Here is a 23,672-nt window from a genome sequence, read left to right on the forward strand (position 1 = left end):
AAGTTTGATGGCTATTTTTCTGGAATACCGTTGGAAGTGACGAGATCATGTCAGGTTGTCCTGCAGGATGATGTCGGGGGATCTGGTCAACACAGTGGGACCTCATGGTCAGACCTCCAGTCGCAGCTGCCATTATGTGTCAAAGCAAGAAACTAAGGCCACGTTTCCGTGTACTTGGGTATCTGAAAAAACGCTTTTCTCTGTGTTTGGGCTGCGCATTTACACATCAACACACCTACGACTCACCACAAACGATGGTTTCTGAAAACTCCGGCCACAGTGGAGATCTGGATCAAATCAGTTTCTGTGTTTGCAGAGATTCACATCTCTACCTGCTGACACACCCATGGAAGTATGAGTGTGTAGTAGAACAATACCCATGGAAGTATGAGTGTGTAGTAGAACAATACCCATGGAAGTATGAGTGTGTACGGTAGTAGAACAATACCCATGGAAGTATGAGTGTGTAGTAGAACAATACACATGGAAGTATGAGTGTGTAGTAGAACAATACCCATGGAAGTATGAGTGTGTAGTAGAACAATACCCATGGAAGTATGAGTGTGTAGTACAACAATACCCATGGAAGTATGTGTGTAGTAGAACAATACCCATGGAAGTATGAGTGCGTAGTAGAACAATACCCATGGAAGTATGAGTGTGTACGGTAGTAGAACAATACCCATGGAAGTATGAGTGTGTAGTAGAACAACACCCATGGAAGTGTTGGGACCATTATGTCCTCATATGGATCACTATTTATGTTTTGGTTGGCTATCGATAATGATTAATAATTATCAAAGATAGTTATTAATAATGTTGAAATTTAATCTGATCTGCATCAGATACCTCGGAGCACCACCTGTCTTGACAGGAAATGATAGCCAATTCAGTTCTATCAGTCTCATAAGATATACTAAACAGTTAATCAGGAATTTGAATTAATAGTGAAATTAATTACAATTACCAGAATTAACAGTAAAGCTTGAAGGATTTTGGAGTTCTTAACACAGAAGAGGTCGACATTTCATTCACCTTTGTGCACATTAATAAAACAGCAAGTATGATTCCAAAAATATATTTATTAACAATGAAAACAAATAAAACACAGATTCTAACTACCTATATACAGCTGGGTGTGTGTAGGTGCATGTGTGTGTGTGTGTGGAGAGAGAAAGAGAGAGAGAGAGTTGGAGGGAGTGTGTGTGTGTGACGTGTGATGGAACTACAAAACAAGATGGCGGATCACAAGAAACTACATTCCAAATGGAGGTTGTCAGAGAACAGGAAGTCTGTCCTTTACAGCTCGGCCATGTGCTGATAGCAAAAGAACAATAGAAGCTAGCCACAGCATCTGCTTCTGTGTGTCTCTGCTAAAGGACCATTTCTAGAATGAGTTTATGTGAATGAGACTTGTCTTGTAAAACGTCAGGAGTCGTCAGATGGTGTTCGGTTACGGTGTGATGTTGTCTTTGATGTGATATGTGTAGGGTTGCGAGTTAACAAGTTAGTAAAGCAGATTAGCATGCAGACCCTGTGTCTGTGGCAGAGCTAACAGTGGTTTACAGGTTGATAACGGTGCCTAATATCATAATCAACAGAACGCGATCACTGTAACAGAATCAACACATCTTCATAAAGTTAAACAGTTCTATGCATAGCATCAAGTTTAACTAATCTCAAGTAATGCCCAGTTGTTACCACTTCCTTGGAAGAGTTCAGTTGTCGTGCTGGAGGGAAGCTGGTGCCTTCTCCTGTAGTTAGCACCTCCTGCTAACTGTGGTTGCTGGTTCTGCAGGCTGAGAAGAAGAAGGTGGAGTTGGTGTTTCAGGAGCTGTCCTTCTTTGCAGCGCCTGGCTGTCCCTTTGTTCAGACTGAGGAGCTGATCGCTCAGGCCTGTGATGGTTTTCCTGCTTGTTCAGGAAAAACACAAAGAAGTTCTGTGAGGGTCCCTGGTCCCGTCCTGGAGGAACCGGTTGGTTTCCCTGGAGAGCAGACTCTGGGTGCTGGTCTCTGGATCAGGGGAAGGTCTGACCCTCGTGGTGGGTCAGCAGATGAGTTGAGGAGTGGAGGCCTCTGGTTGCCGGCCTCTCGTGTTAGCTGTGTGCTAACACTGGATGAGCTGCTCTCCAGCAACCCACCTCGTTGGAGTTTGCTTTTGCAAGAGTGTTTTTGAATGGAGGCTGGGTGAAAGCCTTTTGTCCACGTGTGACTTCAGAGGTGTCGAAGCCTGAGAGCTTCAACCAATCAGTGACTGGCTGATTGCATGGGGGGAGAGTCTTGTGAGCAGAAAGGGGGGGGTGGAAGGTCCTGGAGAATGTCCCCCCTTCCCCACTCTAGGTGTGAAAGGCCATCACATTCCTGGGTCAGAATTCATGTCATGACTGCGTCTCATGACAAATGAATATTGTCTCTCCCCAGAAATGAACAAACTTTCTGTGGTCCTGCAGATCCCAACATCCCCCCTGTGTCTTCAGAAGCAGACTCGATGTGTGATTCTGAGGACACACACGTTCAGTCCACAGAAGAGAAAGTTCATTCATCATTTCATCAGTTCATTCATGTGGTAACATCTGGACATTTGGTAACCAACTGGGCATTGTTGGTACTATCTATCTCTGCTATGCAAGAGTAGTACAAAACAATCCTTCAGGTTATGGAACAAAATTCAGATAAACCACAATGACACTGTCATGATGTAAAATAACTAACTTGTTTCCCCCTAGGTGTTAGTGAGACACAGGGTTGTTAGTTAGAATGGGTTAAGGTGAGAAGGAGGAGAGGTGTCACCTTGATGAGAGCTGCATGGAAATGCATGTATATGACTATGTGTAAGTCATAATGAGTCCTAACTAGTGTTTCAAACTAGCTCTGTGTCTGACAAGGTTGTGCACAAAATATAATCCAGTGTACTTGTTGAATGGACAGCAGTGTTTTGCGTCCAATCAGAAGTTAGGCTTACCAAGTTAATAGCAGGGTGTCTTGCTATTACTGTTTAGGGACGGAGTTTCTGCTGCTGCTGACAACTCAAGTCTGCCTAACTGCAGGAAACAAGGTGGCTACATTGGATTAGCATTTGTGTTGATGTCGGTGCCGGGATGGACTATGAGGAGCCCTGGAGCGTCTGTGGTTTGTTCGGGGCTCCGGGCGGTAACGCTCCTGGTTGTGGGAGACAGAGAGACGGTCGGAGGCGTTGTCCCTGTCTGAGAAGTCCTGACTGTGCCTGGAACTGTCAGAACTGTCAGATTGGGCGTCGCTGTCAGACCGGTCACTGTGCACGTCTTGGTTTTGAGACAGAATCTCCCAGTATGGTCTTCTGCAGCTTCTGTTCTGAGCATGGCCATCTCTAGGCAGCTGTGGGATGCAGCGGTTACGCTTCTGGGTTCCCTGCTGTCTTTTCACCCCCCCCCTCGACCTGTTGTGAGAGGGGTGTGGGGGAGAAAATCTGTTTGACACTGTAGGATTGGAACTGGCAGGTTCAGATGGTTCTGCAATGATTTTGGAAGTGACAGCTGTTTCCCAGACTGCTTGTGTGATCTTCCTGAGTTCATGCATGGATGGAATACCTTTAAGTGTCATGAGTGCAACGTGAACACGTATGGAAGGGTGCAGGTTACGCAAGAACATGGATTTGAACTTTGGGTTCTCTTCCAAGCCCGGTGCGTTTCTACCCTGAAAGTACGTGTGTCTCAAACGTTGATAAAAATCCCTGGGATTTTCAAGACGTGAATGTTTAATTTGGAGAGCTGCAACTATACAGTCCGTTTCGTCAACGGCAGAAGAAAATTCTTCCGTCATCGCTTGGCGAAGCTGAGTGTAGTTGTCTTGCACACTGGGAGGTTGTGTTTGGATAAACTTATGGACCGCTCGTGAGCTGGTTTTCCGCAAAAAGAGAATCCTTTCCCTGTCGGTGGCGTGGGGAAGATCAACTAGATGAGTGTCTAACTCTCTCAAATAATCCTCAATATGTTGATCAGAGTTGTCTGGATCAAATATTGGCATGTCTTCTGCTAAAAATGTCAGCTCTTTAAACCGAGGGAACTTGGATTTCCTCTCTGATAAAGACAGGACTAAATTAGCATTTGAAAAGGTATGGCTTGGCTCACATACCTCAGGTCTGGGAGGTGTGTCGGGGGGAGCTGTGAAGCAGCTGACCCCCCTTCTCCTGTTGACCTGGGAGTCACAAGATGGATGAGAGGGACTTTGATCAGAGAATCTGGACGATAATCTTACTGTCTCCTCAAAATCTGAGTCGGAAAACTGGGAAGTCAAGTCATTGTTGTCTCTGTCTGTTGACAGACAGGTTGCAAATGACTGGAGTCCCAAAGACATTGACTCGGTTGGGACAGATTGCACCGTCTGTGGGGATCCCTGCTCCTCTTCCGCAGAGGATGAATCTGAAAAACCAGAGTCACATTGGCTGGAAGATCTGACTGGGGTTAGATTCTCTGATCTAAGCCTGAACAGTTCTTCTCTTTGTGAGCAGAGTTCTGACTCTGCTGCATGTAGATCTTTTAAGTAGTGTAATGCTTTTCTACTCGCCGTTCCAGCTTCATGGAGGAGAGAAGCATTTTGCACTTTTAAAAGTTCTACTTCCTTTTCTAAGTCTGCTTTAACTTTACAGGCGAGGGTGGTTTGCCTATGAAAGATTAGAAGCAAACATCTCAACAATGAACCATGGGATGCAGTCTGTGCATTACCAGAACCATTAATTAGAGAGATTATCTCTTCATTGCATTCAGCCAGACTCAATCTGCCAATGAGTTCCGTGAAACCAGGTTTCAAGCTTTTTGCAATTGAAGCGATCAACTCATCCAAATTATTGATTTCCATTGTTTCAAAAGGGATGCTGATGATGAGGCTAAGATTAAGTTATCGTTTGAAAACTTAAATGTGTGTTTATGGAGTTGTCTAGCAGACACCATAAAATGTTCCTGTGGTTAGCCTGATCAAAGGATTATTCTTCTCTGTGATGTGAGGGGGACTCCCTGTGGAGAGAGGGCTTCACACACACAGATAAGATCAGGTAGGAATTTACGATTGTAAATGCGTACCAGGGTTAAAACATACACTAACTAAAATGCATGGCAGTATCAGTCAGGAAAAGTTTTAACTTTAACTCAAGCTGGAATTTGGGAATAACAGCAAGGTAAAAACTTCACAGTGCTTTTGGTCACTGTGGCTAAAATGCTCTTATGCTGATATGCGTTGGCAGTATCAGCTGATTCTCACTCACTCTTCAAGTATCACACGGCCGGTGGCACTGATGTGATAAGTTTCAGGACAATGGAATCACCAACTTTGCTTCTAGTTGCATTGAATGGGTGTCATTCGATTGCTAATGTTTCACTGCAGGGCAGTAACTTGGAGACATCAGCTGGAGCAGCAACTCCAGTGTAACTCAAAGGGCTTATTTACTCACACACTGTCTCTCAATTTTGATTCAGCTGTGAATAAAACAATTTTCACCACATCATACTTTTGTAAGTACGGCTGGATGTCTACTGCGGTAGCAGGAAGACAATGGTGGATGTGAAAGCTTTGGGAGATTTCACACCGGAATCAGAGATTTTTTGGTTTGTACCAAAGTGTATGCTGATATTAATATTGCACAAATATGAATGAAAGTCGACTTTGCTATGCCCTCACACGGGGCACCATTATGTTGGGACCATTATGTCCTCATATGGATCACTATTTATGTTTTGGTTGGCTATCGATAATGATTAATAATTATCAAAGATAGTTATTAATAATGTTGAAATTTAATCTGATCTGCATCAGATACCTCGGAGCACCACCTGTCTTGACAGGAAATGATAGCCAATTCAGTTCTATCAGTCTCATAAGATATACTAAACAGTTAATCAGGAATTTGAATTAATAGTGAAATTAATTACAATTACCAGAATTAACAGTAAAGCTTGAAGGATTTTGGAGTTCTTAACACAGAAGAGGTCGACATTTCATTCACCTTTGTGCACATTAATAAAACAGCAAGTATGATTCCAAAAATATATTTATTAACAATGAAAACAAATAAAACACAGATTCTAACTACCTATATACAGCTGGGTGTGTGTAGGTGCATGTGTGTGTGTGTGTGGAGAGAGAAAGAGAGAGAGAGAGTTGGAGGGAGTGTGTGTGTGTGACGTGTGATGGAACTACAAAACAAGATGGCGGATCACAAGAAACTACATTCCAAATGGAGGTTGTCAGAGAACAGGAAGTCTGTCCTTTACAGCTCGGCCATGTGCTGATAGCAAAAGAACAATAGAAGCTAGCCACAGCATCTGCTTCTGTGTGTCTCTGCTAAAGGACCATTTCTAGAATGAGTTTATGTGAATGAGACTTGTCTTGTAAAACGTCAGGAGTCGTCAGATGGTGTTCGGTTACGGTGTGATGTTGTCTTTGATGTGATATGTGTAGGGTTGCGAGTTAACAAGTTAGTAAAGCAGATTAGCATGCAGACCCTGTGTCTGTGGCAGAGCTAACAGTGGTTTACAGGTTGATAACGGTGCCTAATATCATAATCAACAGAACGCGATCACTGTAACAGAATCAACACATCTTCATAAAGTTAAACAGTTCTATGCATAGCATCAAGTTTAACTAATCTCAAGTAATGCCCAGTTGTTACCACTTCCTTGGAAGAGTTCAGTTGTCGTGCTGGAGGGAAGCTGGTGCCTTCTCCTGTAGTTAGCACCTCCTGCTAACTGTGGTTGCTGGTTCTGCAGGCTGAGGAGAAGAAGATGAAGTTGGTGTTTCAGGAGCTGTCCTTCTTTGCAGCGCCTGGCTGTCCCTTTGTTCAGACTGAGGAGCTGATCGCTCAGGCCTGTGATGGCTTTCCTGCTTGTTCAGGAAAAACACAAAGAAGTTCTGTGAGGGTCCCTGGTCCCGTCCTGGAGGAACCGGTTGGTTTCCCTGGAGAGCAGACTCTGGGTGCTGGTCTCTGGATCAGGGGAAGGTCTGACCCTCGTGGTGGGTCAGCAGATGAGTTGAGGCCTCTGGTTGCCGGCCTCTCGTGTTAGCTGTGTGCTAACACTGGATGAGCTGCTCTCCAGCAACCCACCTCGTTGGAGTTTGCTTTTGCAAGAGTGTTTTTGAATGGAGGCTGGGTGAAAGCCTTTTGTCCACGTGTGACTTCAGAGGTGTCGAAGCCTGAGAGCTTCAACCAATCAGTGACTGGCTGATTGCATGGGGGAAGAGTCTTGTGAGCAGAAAGGGGGGGGTGGAAGGTCCTGGAGAATGTCCCCCCTTCCCCACTCTAGGTGTGAAAGGCCATCACATTCCTGGGTCAGAATTCATGTCATGACTGCGTCTCATGACAAATGAATATTGTCTCTCCCCAGAAATGAACAAACTTTCTGTGGTCCTGCAGATCCCAACAGAAGTATGAGTGTGTAGTAGAACAACACCCATGGAAGTATGAGTGTGTAGTAGAACAACACCCATGGAAGTATGAGTGTGTAGTAGAACAATACCCATGGAAGTATGAGTGTGTAGTAGAACAATACCCATGGAAGCATGAGTGTGTAGTAGAACAATACCCATGGAAGTATGAGTGTGTAGTAGAACAATACCCATGGAAGTATGAGTGTGTAGTAGAACAATACCCATGGAAGTATGTGTGTGTACGGTAGTAGAACAATACCCATGGAAGTATGTGTGTGTACGGTAGTAGAACAATACCCATGGAAGTATGAGTGTGTAGTAGAACAATACCCATGGAAGCATGAGTGTGTAGTAGAACAATACCCATGGAAGCATGAGTGTGTAGTAGAACAATACCCATGGAAGTATGAGTGTGTAGTAGAACAATACCCATGGAAGCATGAGTGTGTAGTAGAACAATACCCATGGAAGTATGAGTGTGTAGTAGAACAATACCCATGGAAGTATGAGTGTGTAGTAGAACAATACCCATGGAAGTATGTGTGTGTACGGTAGTAGAACAATACCCATGGAAGTATGTGTGTGTACGGTAGTAGAACAATACCCATGGAAGTATGAGTGTGTAGTAGAACAATACCCATGGAAGCATGAGTGTGTAGTAGAACAATACCCATGGAAGCATGAGTGTGTAGTAGAACAATACCCATGGAAGCATGAGTGTGTAGTAGAACAATACCCATGGAAGTATGAGTGTGTAGTAGAACAATACCCATGGAAGCATGAGTGTGTAGTAGAACAATACCCATGGAAGTATGTGTGTGTAGTAGAACAATACCCATGGAAGCATGAGTGTGTAGTCGAACAATACCCATGGAAGCATGAGTGTGTAGTAGAACAATACCCATGGAAGCATGAGTGTGTAGTCGAACAATACCCATGGAAGCATGAGTGTGTAGTAGAACAATACCCATGGAAGTATGAGTGTGTAGTAGAACAATACCCATGGAAGTATGAGTGTGTAGTAGAACAATACCCATGGAAGTATGAGTGTGTAGTAGAACAATACCCATGGTGTGTGACTGTGGTGAGCCATGTGAAACATCTGGAGCTGCTCACACAGCTGTAAATCGCTGTATGGGAAGGGAAGGCAGACACTTGTCACAATTCGTCACGTCCTGTTTTTTGCAGGATTCTGATGGACCATCAGCTTCATGCTGCTTGCTACACTGCCCCCTACAGGCTGGTATGCTGAACCAGCTCAATATGTGGGTCACAGCAAACGACTTTAAACTTGATTTCAAATGATTTGTAGAAATTCAATTAAATTAAATCTAGAGGGAATTTTTAAACTGGGTGCGTGTAAACGTGGCCTAAGAGAAATATCAGTTTTGTAAATCTTTGGGGACACGTAAACAATTGTAACACAGCTTGTGCCTTGATGATCGGAGTGGGTTTTCCAAGAAGGGACATTTAATGCAGCATGAACACACTGGCTGCAGCCGGAGAAACACCTCCACTCCCCTGAAGAGAAAAGACCAACGAAACCACTCATCTTCCATGGAGAAATAAAGTTTATCACAATTCTTCAAGATTTGTAGAAACGTGTGGGAATTGCACCTGAAACAGTGAAACGTAATAATATGAAGCCAAAGGATGAGCAGCAGCTTTCAGTTCAAACTCTCAGCTGGACTTTATTCAGAGAACACACACACACACACACACACACACACACACACACACACACACACACACACACACACACACACACACACACACACACACACACACACACACACACACACACACACACACACACACACACACACACACACACACACACACACACACACACACACACACAACTTCCATCATAGAAGTGACCAGCAGTGATTCCAGACTGATGATGGTTAAAGAAGAAGCGACGCCACAAACCTGCAAAGATTCTCAGTTAGAGTAAAAAAAACACCGACAGCAGGTTCAGAGGAAAACCAGTCCAAGGCTCAGTCTGCTGATTAAAACAAGTCTAGCACATCCATGAAGAAGAACAGGCTGCTGGTCCAGCGGGTGTGGGGGGGAATCCCCGGGTGTGGGGGCGTCCCGTCTGCAGCGCCACACCGGCTTGGTGGTTTGGTCCCCTGGGCAGGTGAGGCGGATCAGGCCCCTCACAGCAGAGGGTCAAAGGGCAGGTGGTGGTCCAGGCCGGCCCTCCATCACCTCTTCTGCTCCCAGATCTCAGCCATGTTCAGGTCCAGCTGCTCCAGGCTCCGCAGGGCCTGGAGGTTCTCTGTGTAAAAGGCCACGTCCACCACCACCAGCCTGGGGGGGGGGGGGGGGGGGGGGGGCGTTATGGAATCTTTGTGTGTCTACTTTAGCAGTGAATCAAATGTTGATCTTTAATGTGTTGCACTTTTTTGGTTCCACGTAAACTAACAGTGACAATGGCAGCTGGAACACATCCAAGACAGTGAAATCTCACACACACACACACACACCCCCCCCCCCCTATGTGTTACAGAGTGTGTGTGGCTCCTACCCGTGCTGCGGTCCTCCATCGTTCACCACCCCGAGTCGAGCCAGCTGCCGCTTCAGGTGCAGTTTGAAGCTGGAGTTGATCCTCAGGAACAACATCTGAGGATCAGAAGCCTGCATCAGGCGTGTGTGTGTGTGTGTGTGTGTGTGTGTGTGTGTGTGTGTGTGTGTGTGTGTGTGTGTGTGTGTGTGTGTGTGTGTGTGTGTGTGTGTGTGTGTGTGTGTGTGTGTGTGTGTGTGTGTGTGTGTGTGTGTGTGTGTGTGTGTGTGGAGCCTCACCTGTGTCTGCTCCTCAGGTAACAGTTCACTGATGGCTTCATGCATCTTGGCAATTTGCTTGCAGGCATTTCTGAAGCAGGCTGACGGCATTGGAGCCTTGACTTCATACTGGGGGGGGGGGGGTTAGAGCAGACAGGTTTCAGGGGGTCTACGTGTCCAGCAGGGGACCAGAACCACAACCCACACATCCACCTCAGAGGACAAGGTCAGTACAGAAGATCCAGTCCAACGATTCCACATCTTCATCTTAAGAGATCAACAAGCTGATTGAGATGCCAAAGCGCTGACAAGGCACTTTGCATTGACCAGTTCTGGTAGAAAGTTGGCAGGATGTGAACTTAGAAGGTTTTTTAAATGAGGCCCTTGATCAATACTGAAACACTCATAAGGTTGATGAATGAGGACATGAGGACAGATTAAGATGCTGACTCGCTGACAGGCTCCAGACCTTTTCCTGCGTTTGACCCCAGTCTGATGGTCTGGACTCGTTGGTATCCAGACCCCAGGTCTGGACTGGAGGCCCTGGTACTACGGTTCTGTCCTGTTTGGAACAATGGACCCGCTCTCAGACTATCAAGAGGGCCTGGGGGTTTATGTGTGTGGACCTGGAGCCGGCCTGAGACCACCAGGTCTGTGAGGACCACACATTTTGTGGGACGATATTCTGTCCTCCAAATGATTGCCGATAAATGATTTGTGCCAACATTTTTTTGAGGCCAACCCAACAACAAATGTAATGGTAATACACCATAACAATGCTATACCCTTTCAAATGCAATACACTTTTCTCATTTTTACCATTATAATTGGAATGTCAAGAAATTATTTCAATTGATCAAACAAAAACCAAAAATAAAATGGAATCTGTCAGCAAAAGCTGCACTTGAATAAAAATCCCAACTAAAAACAACAAACTCGACCTCGTCTCGTCTCCTAAAAGAACTCCTCAAACATAAATCCATGCACACCCAAACAGTAAATAAACTGGCTTATCAACAATAATCTTTTTACCACAGCCTGCAGTGTGTGTGTGTGTGTGTGCTCGTGGCCCCGCCCCCTCACAGAGACAAAGATGACGGACAGGCCACCTCACTTCCTGCATTGAGCAGTGAAACCACTGCAGTGACTGTTCTGAGGGAAACCAACACCGCCCAGGTGGAAGAGCAACACAGTCTCTGTACTCCAGCTGTGAAGCAGTTGTGTCCTCGCCACATCTGGAGTGTGACGTCTCTGCTCTGTGCAGGTGATGTGGTCGTTCTGGCAGCGTCACGCGAGGGCCTGCAGCGGCTTGAAGGACCAGCTCCTCCACCTCTTAGTCAATGGTTGTTTCAGGGAAAAGGCTGGCAGGTGGAGGAGTTCAAACGCCGGGTGTGATGGAGGAGGGACGTGAGATCGGCCACAGGTTCAGACCGGCGGCTGCAGTACTGCAGTACTGCAGTCCCTGTCCCAGACAGACGGCTGCAGTACTGCAGTACTGCAGTCCCTGTCCCAGACAGACGGCTGCAGTACTGCAGTACTGCAGTCCCTGTCCCAGACAGAGGGCTGCAGTACTGCAGTACGGCAGTCCCTGTCCCAGACAGACGACTGAAGTACTGCAGTACTGCAGTCCCTGTCCCAGACAGACGGCTGAAGTACTGCAGTACTGCAGTCCCCGTCCCAGACAGAGGGCTGCAGTACTGCAGTACTGCAGTCCCTGTCCCAGAGAGACGGCTGCAGTACTGCAGTCCCTGTCCCAGACAGACGACTGAAGTACTGCAGTACTGCAGTCCCTGTCCCAGACAGACGGCTGCAGTACTGCAGTCCCTGTCCCAGACAGACGGCTGCAGTACTGCAGTCCCTGTCCCAGACAGACGACTGAAGTACTGCAGTACTGCAGTCCCTGTCCCAGACAGACGGCTGCAGTACTGCAGTCCCTGTCCCAGACAGACGGCTGAAGTACTGCAGTACTGAAGTTCCTGTCCCAGACAGACGACTGAAGTACTGCAGTACTGCAGTCCCTGTCCCAGACAGACGACTGAAGTACTGCAGTACTGCAGTCCCTGTCCCAGACAGACGGCTGCAGTACTGCAGTCCCTGTCCCAGACCGATGGCTGAAGTACTGCAGTACTGCAGTCCCTGTCCCAGACAGATGACTGAAGTACTGCAGTACTGCAGTCCCTGTCCCAGACAGACGGCTGCAGTACTGCAGTCCCTGTCCCAGACAGACGGCTGCAGTACTGCAGTACTGCAGTCCCTGTCCCAGACAGACGGCTGCAGTACTGCAGTACTGAAGTCCCTGTCCCAGACAGACGACTGAAGTACTGCAGTACTGCAGTCCCTGTCCCAGACCGACGGCTGAAGTACTGCAGTACTGCAGTCCCTGTCCCAGACCGCTAAGCTATGAAGCAGGTCTCTCAGTTTACTGGTCTCTCTACAGCCTCTCTCTCCGGTGGTCAGGAACTTTGGGTCCAGACTGAAAGACTGAGAGTGAAGACAAGCAGGGGACTGGACATCAGGGACGAAGGTCCAGGTCCCCACATGTCTGCACTCCTTTACCCTCTACAATGCCCCATAGTGGTAGAGCAGCTGGATGAAGGAGGGATGGAGGAGGGATGGAGGAGGGGTTATATTGAACATGACTCACCTTGGACAGCACTTTCTCAAACAGACTGTCCATGATGGCCACCAGCTTAGCAGCGATCTCTGCGATGTGGTCGTTGTAGTCCTGCAAGCAGAGGAAGACGTGCTAACAGCCTGCCTTACCCGATGTACAGAGGAAGACGTGCTAACAGCCTGCCTTACCCGATGTACAGAGGAAGACGTGCTAACAGCCTGCCTTACCCGATGTACAGAGGAAGACGTGCTAACAGCCTGCCTTACTTCCTTATAGCAGGTGTGTCACACATGTTTAGTGTTTGAGGAGGCGAGCATGTGGAACTGTTGGTGTTTCTGTAAACACTAAATCCTCCCAGAGCCCATAGAGACCCAGGAAGCATCCTCCTCACACTGCACACTCTTTCACTTTAAATTCACTTCATAGTGTGTGTGTGTGTGTGTGTGTGTGTGTGTGTGCGTGTGTGTGTGTGTCACCTTGGTGATGTGGTCAAAGTGTCTGAGCACGTTGTGCTGCTTGGGCTGCAGCTTGGTCTCAAAGTGAGTCCTGATGAGGGGCAGGTAGTGGACCACCAGCTGCAGGCAGCGGGACGCCAGCGCTACACACACACACACACACACACACACACACACACACACAGAGAGAGAAACACAGTCAGGCCTGGTTCTGCAGACCCACACTGAACTGAGCAGCTCTGCATACCCAGGTTCTTGGTGGTGATGGTCTTGAGGCCCACGACCTGCAGAGCTCCGGCTCCCAGAACCAGCTGACAGCTCCGAGAGTTGAAGTGCTGCAGGAAGAAGACGGTGTGAACCAGGCTGCTGACGCTGACACACAGACACACAGACACACAGACACACACACACACACACACACACACACACACACACACGCAGGACGCCTCACTCCCTGACCTTGAGAAGGTCACACAGACGAGTCAGCATGTCGGTGGCGATGGAGGGGATGTCGTTGACACACTGACAGTATTCCAGAAAGATCCGAATCAGCAGCAGCACCGTCCTGGAGGAGCAGGAGACACACTGCTGACACCCTGCTGACACCCTGACACACTGCTAACACCCTGACACCCTGCTGACACCCTGACACCCTGCTGACACACTGCTAACACCCTGACACCCTGCTGACACACTGCTAACACCCTGCTGACACCCTGCTGACACACTGCTAACACCCTGCTAACACACTGCTGACACACTGCTAACACACTGCTGACACCCTGCTGACACCCTGCTGACACCCTGACACACTGCTGACACACTAACACACTGCTGACACCCTGACACACTGCTGACACCCTGACACACTGCTAACACCCTGACACACTGCTGACACCCTGCTGACACACTGCTGACACCCTGACACACTGCTAACACCCTGACACCCTGACACACTGCTAACACCCTGCTGACACCCTGCTGACACCCTGCTGACACCCTGCTAACACCCTGACACCCTGCTGACACCCTGCTGACACCCTGCTGACACCCTGCTGACACCCTGCTGACACCCTGCTGACACCCTGGTCTGGTCTGGAGGGACAAACACCCCTGGACCATGGACCAGGTCCTCTCAGTCTCCTGTGGCACACAGCTGCAGAGACTTTCCTCTCGTCCAATCAGAGGTGTTCACCCCCAAAGTGTGTGACCCTGTCAGAGTGAGACCTGGTCCAGGGCTTGTTCTGAGGTGTCAGTGGCTACCAGGAGCTCCAGCTGCTCCCAGAGGGCCGGAGGACAGTCTGGTGGTGACCTGCTGCCTCCTGCCGCTGAACCCCGTCATTCACTATGTCTTCCTCGTAGAAAAACAACTGGATGGTTAGCATCGACACTTTTGTCAGCAAATTAAGCAAGAACTGCTGGAGAATTTGAGTTGAATTATGAAGATTTTCTGAAATGTTTATAAAATGTTATTCATGTTCTTTGTTGCATTTCTTCAACCGTCTGCTGAAGCAGCTTCGTGTTTTTCAACCATCAAATGCAGGGATTATAATCTAGATGCAATTAGTTGTAATTTTGGACAAAAGCTTCATTTCATTTAATTGTAGTCGACGAAATCACAACATTCACTCACGTAAAATAGTCTACCCTACTTTTACTAAAAAGAAAATGATTTTGGTTACTAGGATACGACTAAAACTAAATGATATTTTGTGGGGAAAAGACGATGACAAACTAAATCTGAAGATTCATGTCAAAATAAGTCCGACCATGTCAGGAAGTCCCAGGACTGTGTGAAACGTAGAAACGTACCCAACAACAGCGTATTTCTCTGCGTTCACCAGCAGGTACTCGGTGGGCTTCCTGTTCTCTGGACCTGCACAGACAAACGGAGTGAACAAGTTCAAATTTATGGGGTTATATTTGTGCCAAAATTCTGAGCGAGCGATGGGAAAATTTGAGCGCAAAAATTTTTATTGTGCAAGCGCACTAATAACATTTTGAGGAAATATTTAAATTGCGCAAAGACAAACTTGAGATTGCTCAAAAATAATTTCTGCGCTCAGATTCTTCCTCTGCGCGCTCAACCTCTCTCTCTCTTGCTCAACCTCTCTCTCTCTCGCTCAACCTCTCTCTCTCTCGCTCGCTCAAATCTCTCCACCTCCGCTCAAGTTCTGCTGTGCGCTCGCTCAAAATGTGCAAAGCCCAAATGTGACAGACACAGTTGTCCACCAATCACAGAAATTTGGGGCGGGCGTTGAATTCTGATTGGTTACTTCGGTTTCTGGAAGTGCCTCATAACCAACGAAGAAGAAAAAGAAGAAGAAGAGGGAAAAACAAACTGCGGGGGAAAACATGTTGTAATCCAGGATCATTATCTTTAGTTTTCCTTATTTCTGTTTTCCTTCGCAGTTTGTTTTTCCCTCTTCTTCTTCTTTTTCTTCTTCGTTGGTTATGAGGCACTTACAGAAACCGAAGCAACCAATCAGAATTCAACACCCGCCCCAAATTTCTGTGATTGGTGGACAACCGTGTCTGTCACATTTGGGCTTTGCACATTTTGAGCGAGCGCACAGCAGGACTTGAGCGGACGTGGAGAGATTTGAGCGAGCGAGAGAGAGAGAGGTTGAGCGAGAGAGAGAGGTTGAGCGCGAGAGAGAGAGAGGTTGAGCGAGAGAGAGAGGTTGAGCACGAGAGAGAGAGAGGTTGAGCGAGAGAGAGAGGTTGAGCGCGAGAGAGAGAGAGGTTGAGCGCGAGAGAGAGAGAGAGGTTGAGCGCGAGAGAGAGAGAGGTTGAGCGAGAGAGAGAGAGAGAGGTTGAGCGCGAGAGAGAGAGAGGTTGAGCGAGAGAGAGAGAGAGAGGTTGAGCGCGAGAGAGAGAGAGAGGTTGAGCGAGAGAGAGAGAGGTTGAGCGAGCAGAGGAAGAATCTGAGCGCAGAAATGATTTTGGAGCGCGCAATCTCAAGTTTGTCTTTGCGCAATTTAAATATTTCCTCAAAGTGTTATTAGTGCTCTTGCACAATTAATTTTTTTGCGCTCAAATTTTCCCATCGCTCGCTCAGAATTTTGGCACAAATATAACTCCATACAAATTCATGTGAAGACAGCGACAGAGCTCCGTCTGGCTCGGTGTGTGGAGAGTGCTACCTGGAGAAGTACTTTGTGATATTAAACTATCGATGTGTTTAGGATTGCAGTATATTCCTATACATGTTAATAAAGAATTATACTTCAAATAACATTGAAATCCACATTAAACATGCTTATTTCAATGTGTGGTCGTATGTCCAGACGACCTGGTGAAGAGCATGTGGTTATGGTGAATATCCTGGAGAGCTTGAACGTGAGACGGCCCGTCATGATGAAGAAGCTCCTCCTGGTCCAGACCAGAGACCCGTACCTGGGGCTTTGCGCTCCGGCAGGGTGATTCGGCCTTCAGCCATGGAGTCGACCAGGTCCTGGAACTCAGCAGGAACCTCTGCCTGCTTCCAGCGCTCGTTGTCCAGGAGGAGGCTGCCAGGGTGACACATCAACACCAGCCTGAATTCAGAGGGACGACCTCTGACCTCCACATCTGTCCTCATGTGCCTAGGTTAATGATCAGAGGGGACAGCTTCTGTCTGACCTCTGACCCTCCCAGCAGAGTTCCTGTTGAACGCCTGGCTCTTGTTTGTGACGGTGTTTGTAGCCAGGGATGGCTGCGGTACATCACTTGTGGATGAACTGTAGTTTGATTGGTCCTGGAGCAGGTCAGGTCCTGGTGTCCCCGAGTCGTGTGAAGCTCACCTCAGCTTGGTCTTGCGCTCTTCATGGAAGCGGTGGACGAAGCGGTTGGCCTGGCTCTGCAGCGCCCCCCTCAGGGAGACGCTCCTCCGGCCACACACTTCCTCCGTGTCCCTGACAAAGGCCTCCACTGCCTGGGACAGACACACGAACTGGGCCGAGCTGAGGCGCTCCAGAGAGCCGTCCTGTGGGACAGAGACCAGCCGGACTCAGACCAGGTGTCCAGTGACGAGGCAGACCGGGCGGCTCCTCCTACCTTGGCCCGGGCCGTCAGGACCTTAACACAGCGGTCATGGCTCATGTCCGAGGACGAGTAGAGGAGCTCCTGCAGGCTGGTCATCACACGGCTCAGCTCCAGCTCCGAGGGCATCATGTGGTCACTGAGGCTGGACACACACACTCTGGTCACTGAGGCTGAACACACACACTCTGGTCACTGAGGCTGAACACACACACTCTGGTCACTGAGGCTGAACACACACACTCTGGTCACTGAGGCTGAACACACACACTCTGGTCACTGAGGCTGTACACACACTCTGGTCACTGAGGCTGAACACACACACTCTGGTCACTGAGGCTGGACACACACTCTGGTCACTGAGGCTGGACACACACACTCTGGTCACTGAGGCTGGACACACACACTCTGGTCACTGAGGCTGGACACACACACTCTGGTCACTGAGGCTGGACACACACACTCTGGTCACTGAGGCTGAACACACACACTCTGGTCACTGAGGCTGAACACACACACTCTGGTCACTGAGGCTGAACACACACACTCTGGTCACTGAGGCTGAACACACACTCTGGTCACTGAGGCTGAACACACTCTGGTCACTGAGGCTGAACACACACACTCTGGTCACTGAGGCTGGACACACACTCTGGTCACTGAGGCTGAACACACACTCTGGTCACTGAGGCTGGACACACACTCTGGTCACTGAGGCTGGACACACACTCTGGTCACTGAGGCTGGACACACACACTCTGGTCACTGAGGCTGAACACACACACTCTGGTCACTGAGGCTGAACACACACACTCTGGTCACTGAGGCTGAACACACACACTCTGGTCACTGAGGCTGAACACACACACTCTGGTCACTGAGGCTGAACACACACACTCTGGTCACTGAGGCTGAACACACACACTCTGGTCACTGAGGCTGGACACACACTCTGGTCACTGAGGCTGGACACACACTCTGGTCACTGAGGCTGAACACACACTCTGGTCACTGAGGCTGGACACACACACTCTGGTCACTGAGGCTGAACACACACTCTGGTCACTGAGGCTGGACACACACACTCTGGTCACTGAGGCTGAACACACACACTCTGGTCACTGAGGCTGAACACACACTCTGGTCACTGAGGCTGAACACACACTCTGGTCACTGAGGCTGAACACACACACTCTGGTCACTGAGGCTGGACACACACACTCTGGTCACTGAGGCTGAACACACACTCTGGTCACTGAGGCTGAACACACACTCTGGTCACTGAGGCTGAACACACACACTCTGGTCACTGAGGCTGAACACACACTCTGGTCACTGAGGCTGAACACACACTCTGGTCACTGAGGCTGGACACACACTCTGGTCACTGAGGCTGAACACACACTCTGGTCACTGAGGCTGGACACACACTCTGGTCACTGAGGCTGGACACACACTCTGGTCACTGAGGCTGGACACACACTCTGGTCACTGAGGCTGGACACACACACTCTGGTCACTGAGGCTGAACACACACACTCTGGTCACTGAGGCTGAACACACACACTCTGGTCACTGAGGCTGAACACACACACTCTGGTCACTGAGGCTGAACACACACACTCTGGTCACTGAGGCTGAACACACACACTCTGGTCACTGAGGCTGAACACACACACTCTGGTCACTGAGGCTGGACACACACTCTGGTCACTGAGGCTGGACACACACTCTGGTCACTGAGGCTGAACACACACTCTGGTCACTGAGGCTGGACACACACACTCTGGTCACTGAGGCTGAACACACACTCTGGTCACTGAGGCTGGACACACACAAGCTCCGGGATGGAGAAAGACATTTTTGTGATTTCATGCATTAATAGGACCTCCGAACTCTTTTTTCCTGGATCCACTGCCGACACCTAGGACCTACATGCCCCCTCTACGACCTCTACGCCCCCCTCTACGACCTACATGCCCCCCTCTACGACCTCTACGACCTACATGCCCCCTCTACGACCTACATGCCCCCTCTACGACCTACATGCCCCCTCTACGCCCTACATGCCCCCTTCTACGCCCTACATGCCCCCTTCTACGCCCTACATGCCCCCCTCTACGACCTACATGCCCCCCTCTACGACCTCTACGCCCCCCTCTACGACCTACATGCCCCCCTCTACGACCTCTACGACCTACATGCCCCCTCTACGACCTACATGCCCCCTCTACGACCTACATGCCCCCTCTACGCCCTACATGCCCCCTTCTACGCCCTACATGCCCCCTTCTACGCCCTACATGCCCCCCTCTACGACCTACATGCCCCCCTCTACGACCTCTACGCCCTCTACGACCTACATGCCCCCCTCTACGACCTACATGCCCCCCTCTACGACCTACATGCCCCCTCTACGACCTACATGCCCCCCTCTACGACCTACATGCCCCCCTCTACGACCTACATGCCCCCCTCTACGACCTACATGCCCCCCTCTACGCCCTACATGCCCCCCTCTACGACCTACATGCCCCCCTCTACGACCTACATGCCCCCTCTACGACCTACATGCCCCCTCTACGCCCTCTACGACGTACGTGCCCCCCTCTACGACCTACATGCCCCCTCTACGACCTACATGCCCCCCTCTACGACCTACATGCCCCCCTCTACGACCTACATGCCCCCCTCTACGCCCTACATGCCCCCCTCTACGACCTCCATGCCCCCTCTACGACCTCCATGCCCCCCCTCTACGACCTACATGCCCCCCCTCTACGACCTACATGCCCCCTCTACGACCTACATGCCCCCTCTACGACCTACATGCCCCCTCTATGACCTCTACGACCTACATGCCCCCCTCTACGCCCTCTACGACCTACATGCCCCCCTCTACGCCCTACATGCCCCCCTCTACGACCTACATGCCCCCCTCTACGACCTACATGCCCCCCTCTACGACCTACATGCCCCCCCTCTACGCCCTCTACGACCTACATGCCCCCTCTACGACCTCCATGCCCCCCCTCTACGACCTACATGCCCCCTCTACGACCTACATGCCCCCCCTCTACGACCTACATGCCCCCCCTCTATGACCTACATGCCCCCCTCTACGACCTCTACGACCTACATGCCCCCCCTCTACGACCTCTACGACCTACATGCAGCTGTTGGGGTCCCTGCCGACGGTGTCAGTGGAGCAGGGGGCCGAGGGGCCCTGTAGGCCCCTGCAGGCCCCTGTAGAACTCTGGTCCTGTTGCTGCTGCCGGGCTTCACTCATGGCGTCACTGATGAAAAGCCCCTCGTGGGTCAGGTAGGCCAGCTCAGCCTCCCCCTGCAGGACTGTGGGACCCTGAATGGACTCCGAGGGCCCCGGACCAGCTTCATCTAGCAGGGGGCCTTTCTGCTGAGAGTCCAGAACCTCCAGAACCACATTCCTGATCACATTCAACGTGGCCTGCAAGACAGTTACAGTGAGAACTCTCCCACACCCAGTTTGACGTCTGATGGTGTGACGTTAAAATCACCTTGATCCTCTGCAGGAAGAAGAGGAAACTCTCAAAAATGCTTTTGAGAAGGTCAAACCACTGAGGAAAGGTCATCAGACGCATCTGATCAGCCAGCCTGAAACAAGAAGGACCCTGCAGGTTAGTGCGGGACGGGGTCATGCCGGGCCACTTCAGGACACGACTCAGCCAGAGGGCTTCAACCCTCTGATCACGGTCTTCCCTCGTATTGCAGGTTACAGACCTGTGGTCTCCAAACTGAAGGTCAGTCTGAACCTAGCTACCCTCATACTTACTTAGTAATGACTTCGGTGTCAATGTCTTCAATGTGCACAACCGTTTCGGCGACGCACTGCAGACAGAAAGATCATCATGACGTCATGCTTCGTTTCGAAACGTGCCACTTTCCAAGTGAAAGTGCTTTCTCATGTTTGAGTGTACCAGGAGTCCAACCTGAGCCACAGTAGCCTTCGCAGCAAGCATCATTTCATCTCCATAAATATCCAGAAAACCCAGCTTCCTCTGCCGCAACAGACCGAACACCAGTGACTCCAGACGCTCCTACCAGACACACACACACACACACACACACACAGAGAGCAGCTGTAATACAGGAATATGGAACAGGTCAGTCACAGAGAACAAAGATTACAGGCCAACAATCAGGATAATGATCAGCAGGCAGAGCTCCAAAAAGCTGAATCGGTAGTTTTTCTACAGCATTCATGTAAACAACATGGGATATAAAGGTTGTCCTCATCCTCCAGAAGTCCAACAACCTCTAGATTAATTACCCAATCGCGGGGGGAATTTTACAACCAAATCAGACACAATTAGAAGTGAGTGGAAAGTTCTCTGAAGGTTAAAAAAAAAAAACATGCGACCCAACCAATCACGTGGTAAACAATTAAAACAGCACAACAAACTACTGAGAATGACCGTAAGAATTATCCACGTTTGATTTCCCATCAACGGCCTACTCATTGGATCACATGTTTTCATGGATTGAATAGGATTATAGTGTGTGTGTGTGTGTGTGTGTGTGTGTCACACCTGTGTTGAGACAGCATTTGGTTTGAGACCCTGTGGTGAACACAACATCCATTAAAACCAACCGTTAAGAATGTAACTATGGTTCTATGAATCATAGGCCCGAATGGCCGCCAGGCGGCCATTCGGGCCTATGATTCATAGAACCATAGTTACATTCTTAACAGTTGGTTCTATTTCAACCCTGCTGACCGGCAGAGGCGGTGCTTGAAGCACTGAATATTCCCCTTCACACATGTGCAGTGCGAGGATGAAGGCTAGTAGCTTCAGCCGTCACTCCAGGGTACTTTCCTACAGAATCTTCTCGCAATCATGCAAGCATTTCCAGTGACAAAGAGCTCTGGCGGTCATTTGGGATTCATAGAACCATAGTTGCATTGGTCCCTGCTGACCGGCAGAGGCGGTGCTTTAAGCACCGACTGACCAATACCAGAAAGGTCACGAAGAATCCTGCCCGCCACTCTTCAGTTCGCGGGGTCAGAGGACTCTGGCTGAAGGACCACAAGCCAATGGACGAGGTGTGACCTTCACCCTGTACAATCTGGAGAAAGTGTCCGGGCCATGCCCATGAGGCCGCGGCACAGATGTTCTCCAGGGGTCACACACCCCTCGGGTCAGCCCGTGACTGGCAACACTCCTGGCACCGACATTCTTCACAGAGGAAATGACCAGAAGGAATGCAGTCTAAAGCGTAGCCCACTTTCGCTCTGCTTGCGCCAAGGTCTCAAACGGTGGAAGGCGTAGTGTCTCCAGCGCCAGGGCAAGATCCCATGCTGGATCGGAGGATGCAACCTCCGAGCCCCTTTCAAGAAGAGGGACACCAGCCTGCGGCTACCAATCGTACCACTGCCGACCATCATATGGAGAGAAGATATTGCTGCGACATAGACTAAGCACTGAGGGAGAAAGACCTTTGTCCAGTTTGGAGAAAGTCCAGAGTAGTTGGCACAGGGCAGTGCACTGGGTCTTCTTCCTGCCTTGTACACCAGTTGGAAAACAGTTTCCATCTGTTCTTGTACTGGAGGCCAGTAGATGGCACTCTCGGATTCATTATAGTGGGTCAGCACAGACACTTAAGTGCGGCTCGGGCCCCCCGGTGCCAGCTGGGACAGGAGATCCCTCCTGATTGGAATGCACCATGCTGCACCGCGACAGGAACCAGCTCCTTCCTGACCAGAAGCGAGCTACAAGCAGGCTGCTGTGGCCCTCCAGGGAGACTGTGTGGCAGAACAGGACGGCCCAGGGGCAGTGGAGGACCAAGGGGCACACATCGATGTGTTGGAGCTGAGTGCAGTTCACCTGGCTCTCAGGCACTTCTTGCCACACCTGAGGGACAAGCATGTCCCTGTGCGGCCACACACCACGTCGACGGTGTACCACATCAATCAACAGGGTGGTACCAACTCTGCACGACTGCTGGAAGTAGCAGAGGAGCTCCTCACATGGGCAGCCCCCCACTTGGTCAGCAGAAGAGTGATGCAGATACCAGGAGAGCAGTACCACCCTGCAGACTACCTCTCCTGTCAGAAACCTCCTGCAGGGGAGTGGCACCTCCACCGGGAGCAGGGCTTGACATTAAGGCTTACAACTCTTTACCTGCCCGGACAAATCTTTAGTTGCCCGAAGTTTAATGGAAATTTCTAAGCTTGGGTAATGTATGAATTACACCAACATAACCTTTTACATAAAACACTTGTAGTTTCTTTAATAATCAAAATATCGCGATGAAACTCAGGGAGAGTATATCTCTTTACACTCTTTAATCTGAAGGAATAATAATCTATATTTTAAGTTTCTTCTTCACATGAAAAAGCCCAGAGTTGAACTAACTCC

The 23,672-nt window shown here is 49.5% G+C and overlaps 1 protein-coding gene across 1 annotated transcript in view; it reads right to left on the minus strand.

Annotated features, from left to right (window-relative positions):
- Positions 1-9,007: 9,007 nt before the first annotated feature.
- The window catches only part of vps54 (VPS54 subunit of GARP complex), a 27,611-nt gene continuing 12,946 nt past the window's right edge, over positions 9,008-23,672 (minus strand). The window contains exons 9-23 of the mRNA XM_080518173.1: positions 21,243-21,350; positions 21,086-21,141; positions 20,811-20,907; positions 20,445-20,740; positions 17,290-17,419; positions 17,037-17,218; positions 16,651-16,763; positions 15,064-15,127; positions 13,711-13,816; positions 13,499-13,586; positions 13,273-13,394; positions 12,827-12,907; positions 10,204-10,311; positions 9,929-10,023; positions 9,008-9,711 (exon numbers count right to left, since the gene is read on the minus strand). Coding sequence (XP_080374299.1) covers positions 9,606-9,711; positions 9,929-10,023; positions 10,204-10,311; positions 12,827-12,907; positions 13,273-13,394; positions 13,499-13,586; positions 13,711-13,816; positions 15,064-15,127; positions 16,651-16,763; positions 17,037-17,218; positions 17,290-17,419; positions 20,445-20,740; positions 20,811-20,907; positions 21,086-21,141; positions 21,243-21,350 — 1,752 coding nt within the window. The 3' untranslated portion in view covers positions 9,008-9,605. The remainder of the gene's footprint in view (positions 9,712-9,928; positions 10,024-10,203; positions 10,312-12,826; positions 12,908-13,272; positions 13,395-13,498; positions 13,587-13,710; positions 13,817-15,063; positions 15,128-16,650; positions 16,764-17,036; positions 17,219-17,289; positions 17,420-20,444; positions 20,741-20,810; positions 20,908-21,085; positions 21,142-21,242; positions 21,351-23,672) is intronic.

Source organism: Blennius ocellaris, assembly GCF_963422515.1.
Source record: "Blennius ocellaris genome assembly, chromosome: 3".
Lineage (NCBI taxonomy): Eukaryota > Metazoa > Chordata > Actinopteri > Blenniiformes > Blenniidae > Blennius > Blennius ocellaris.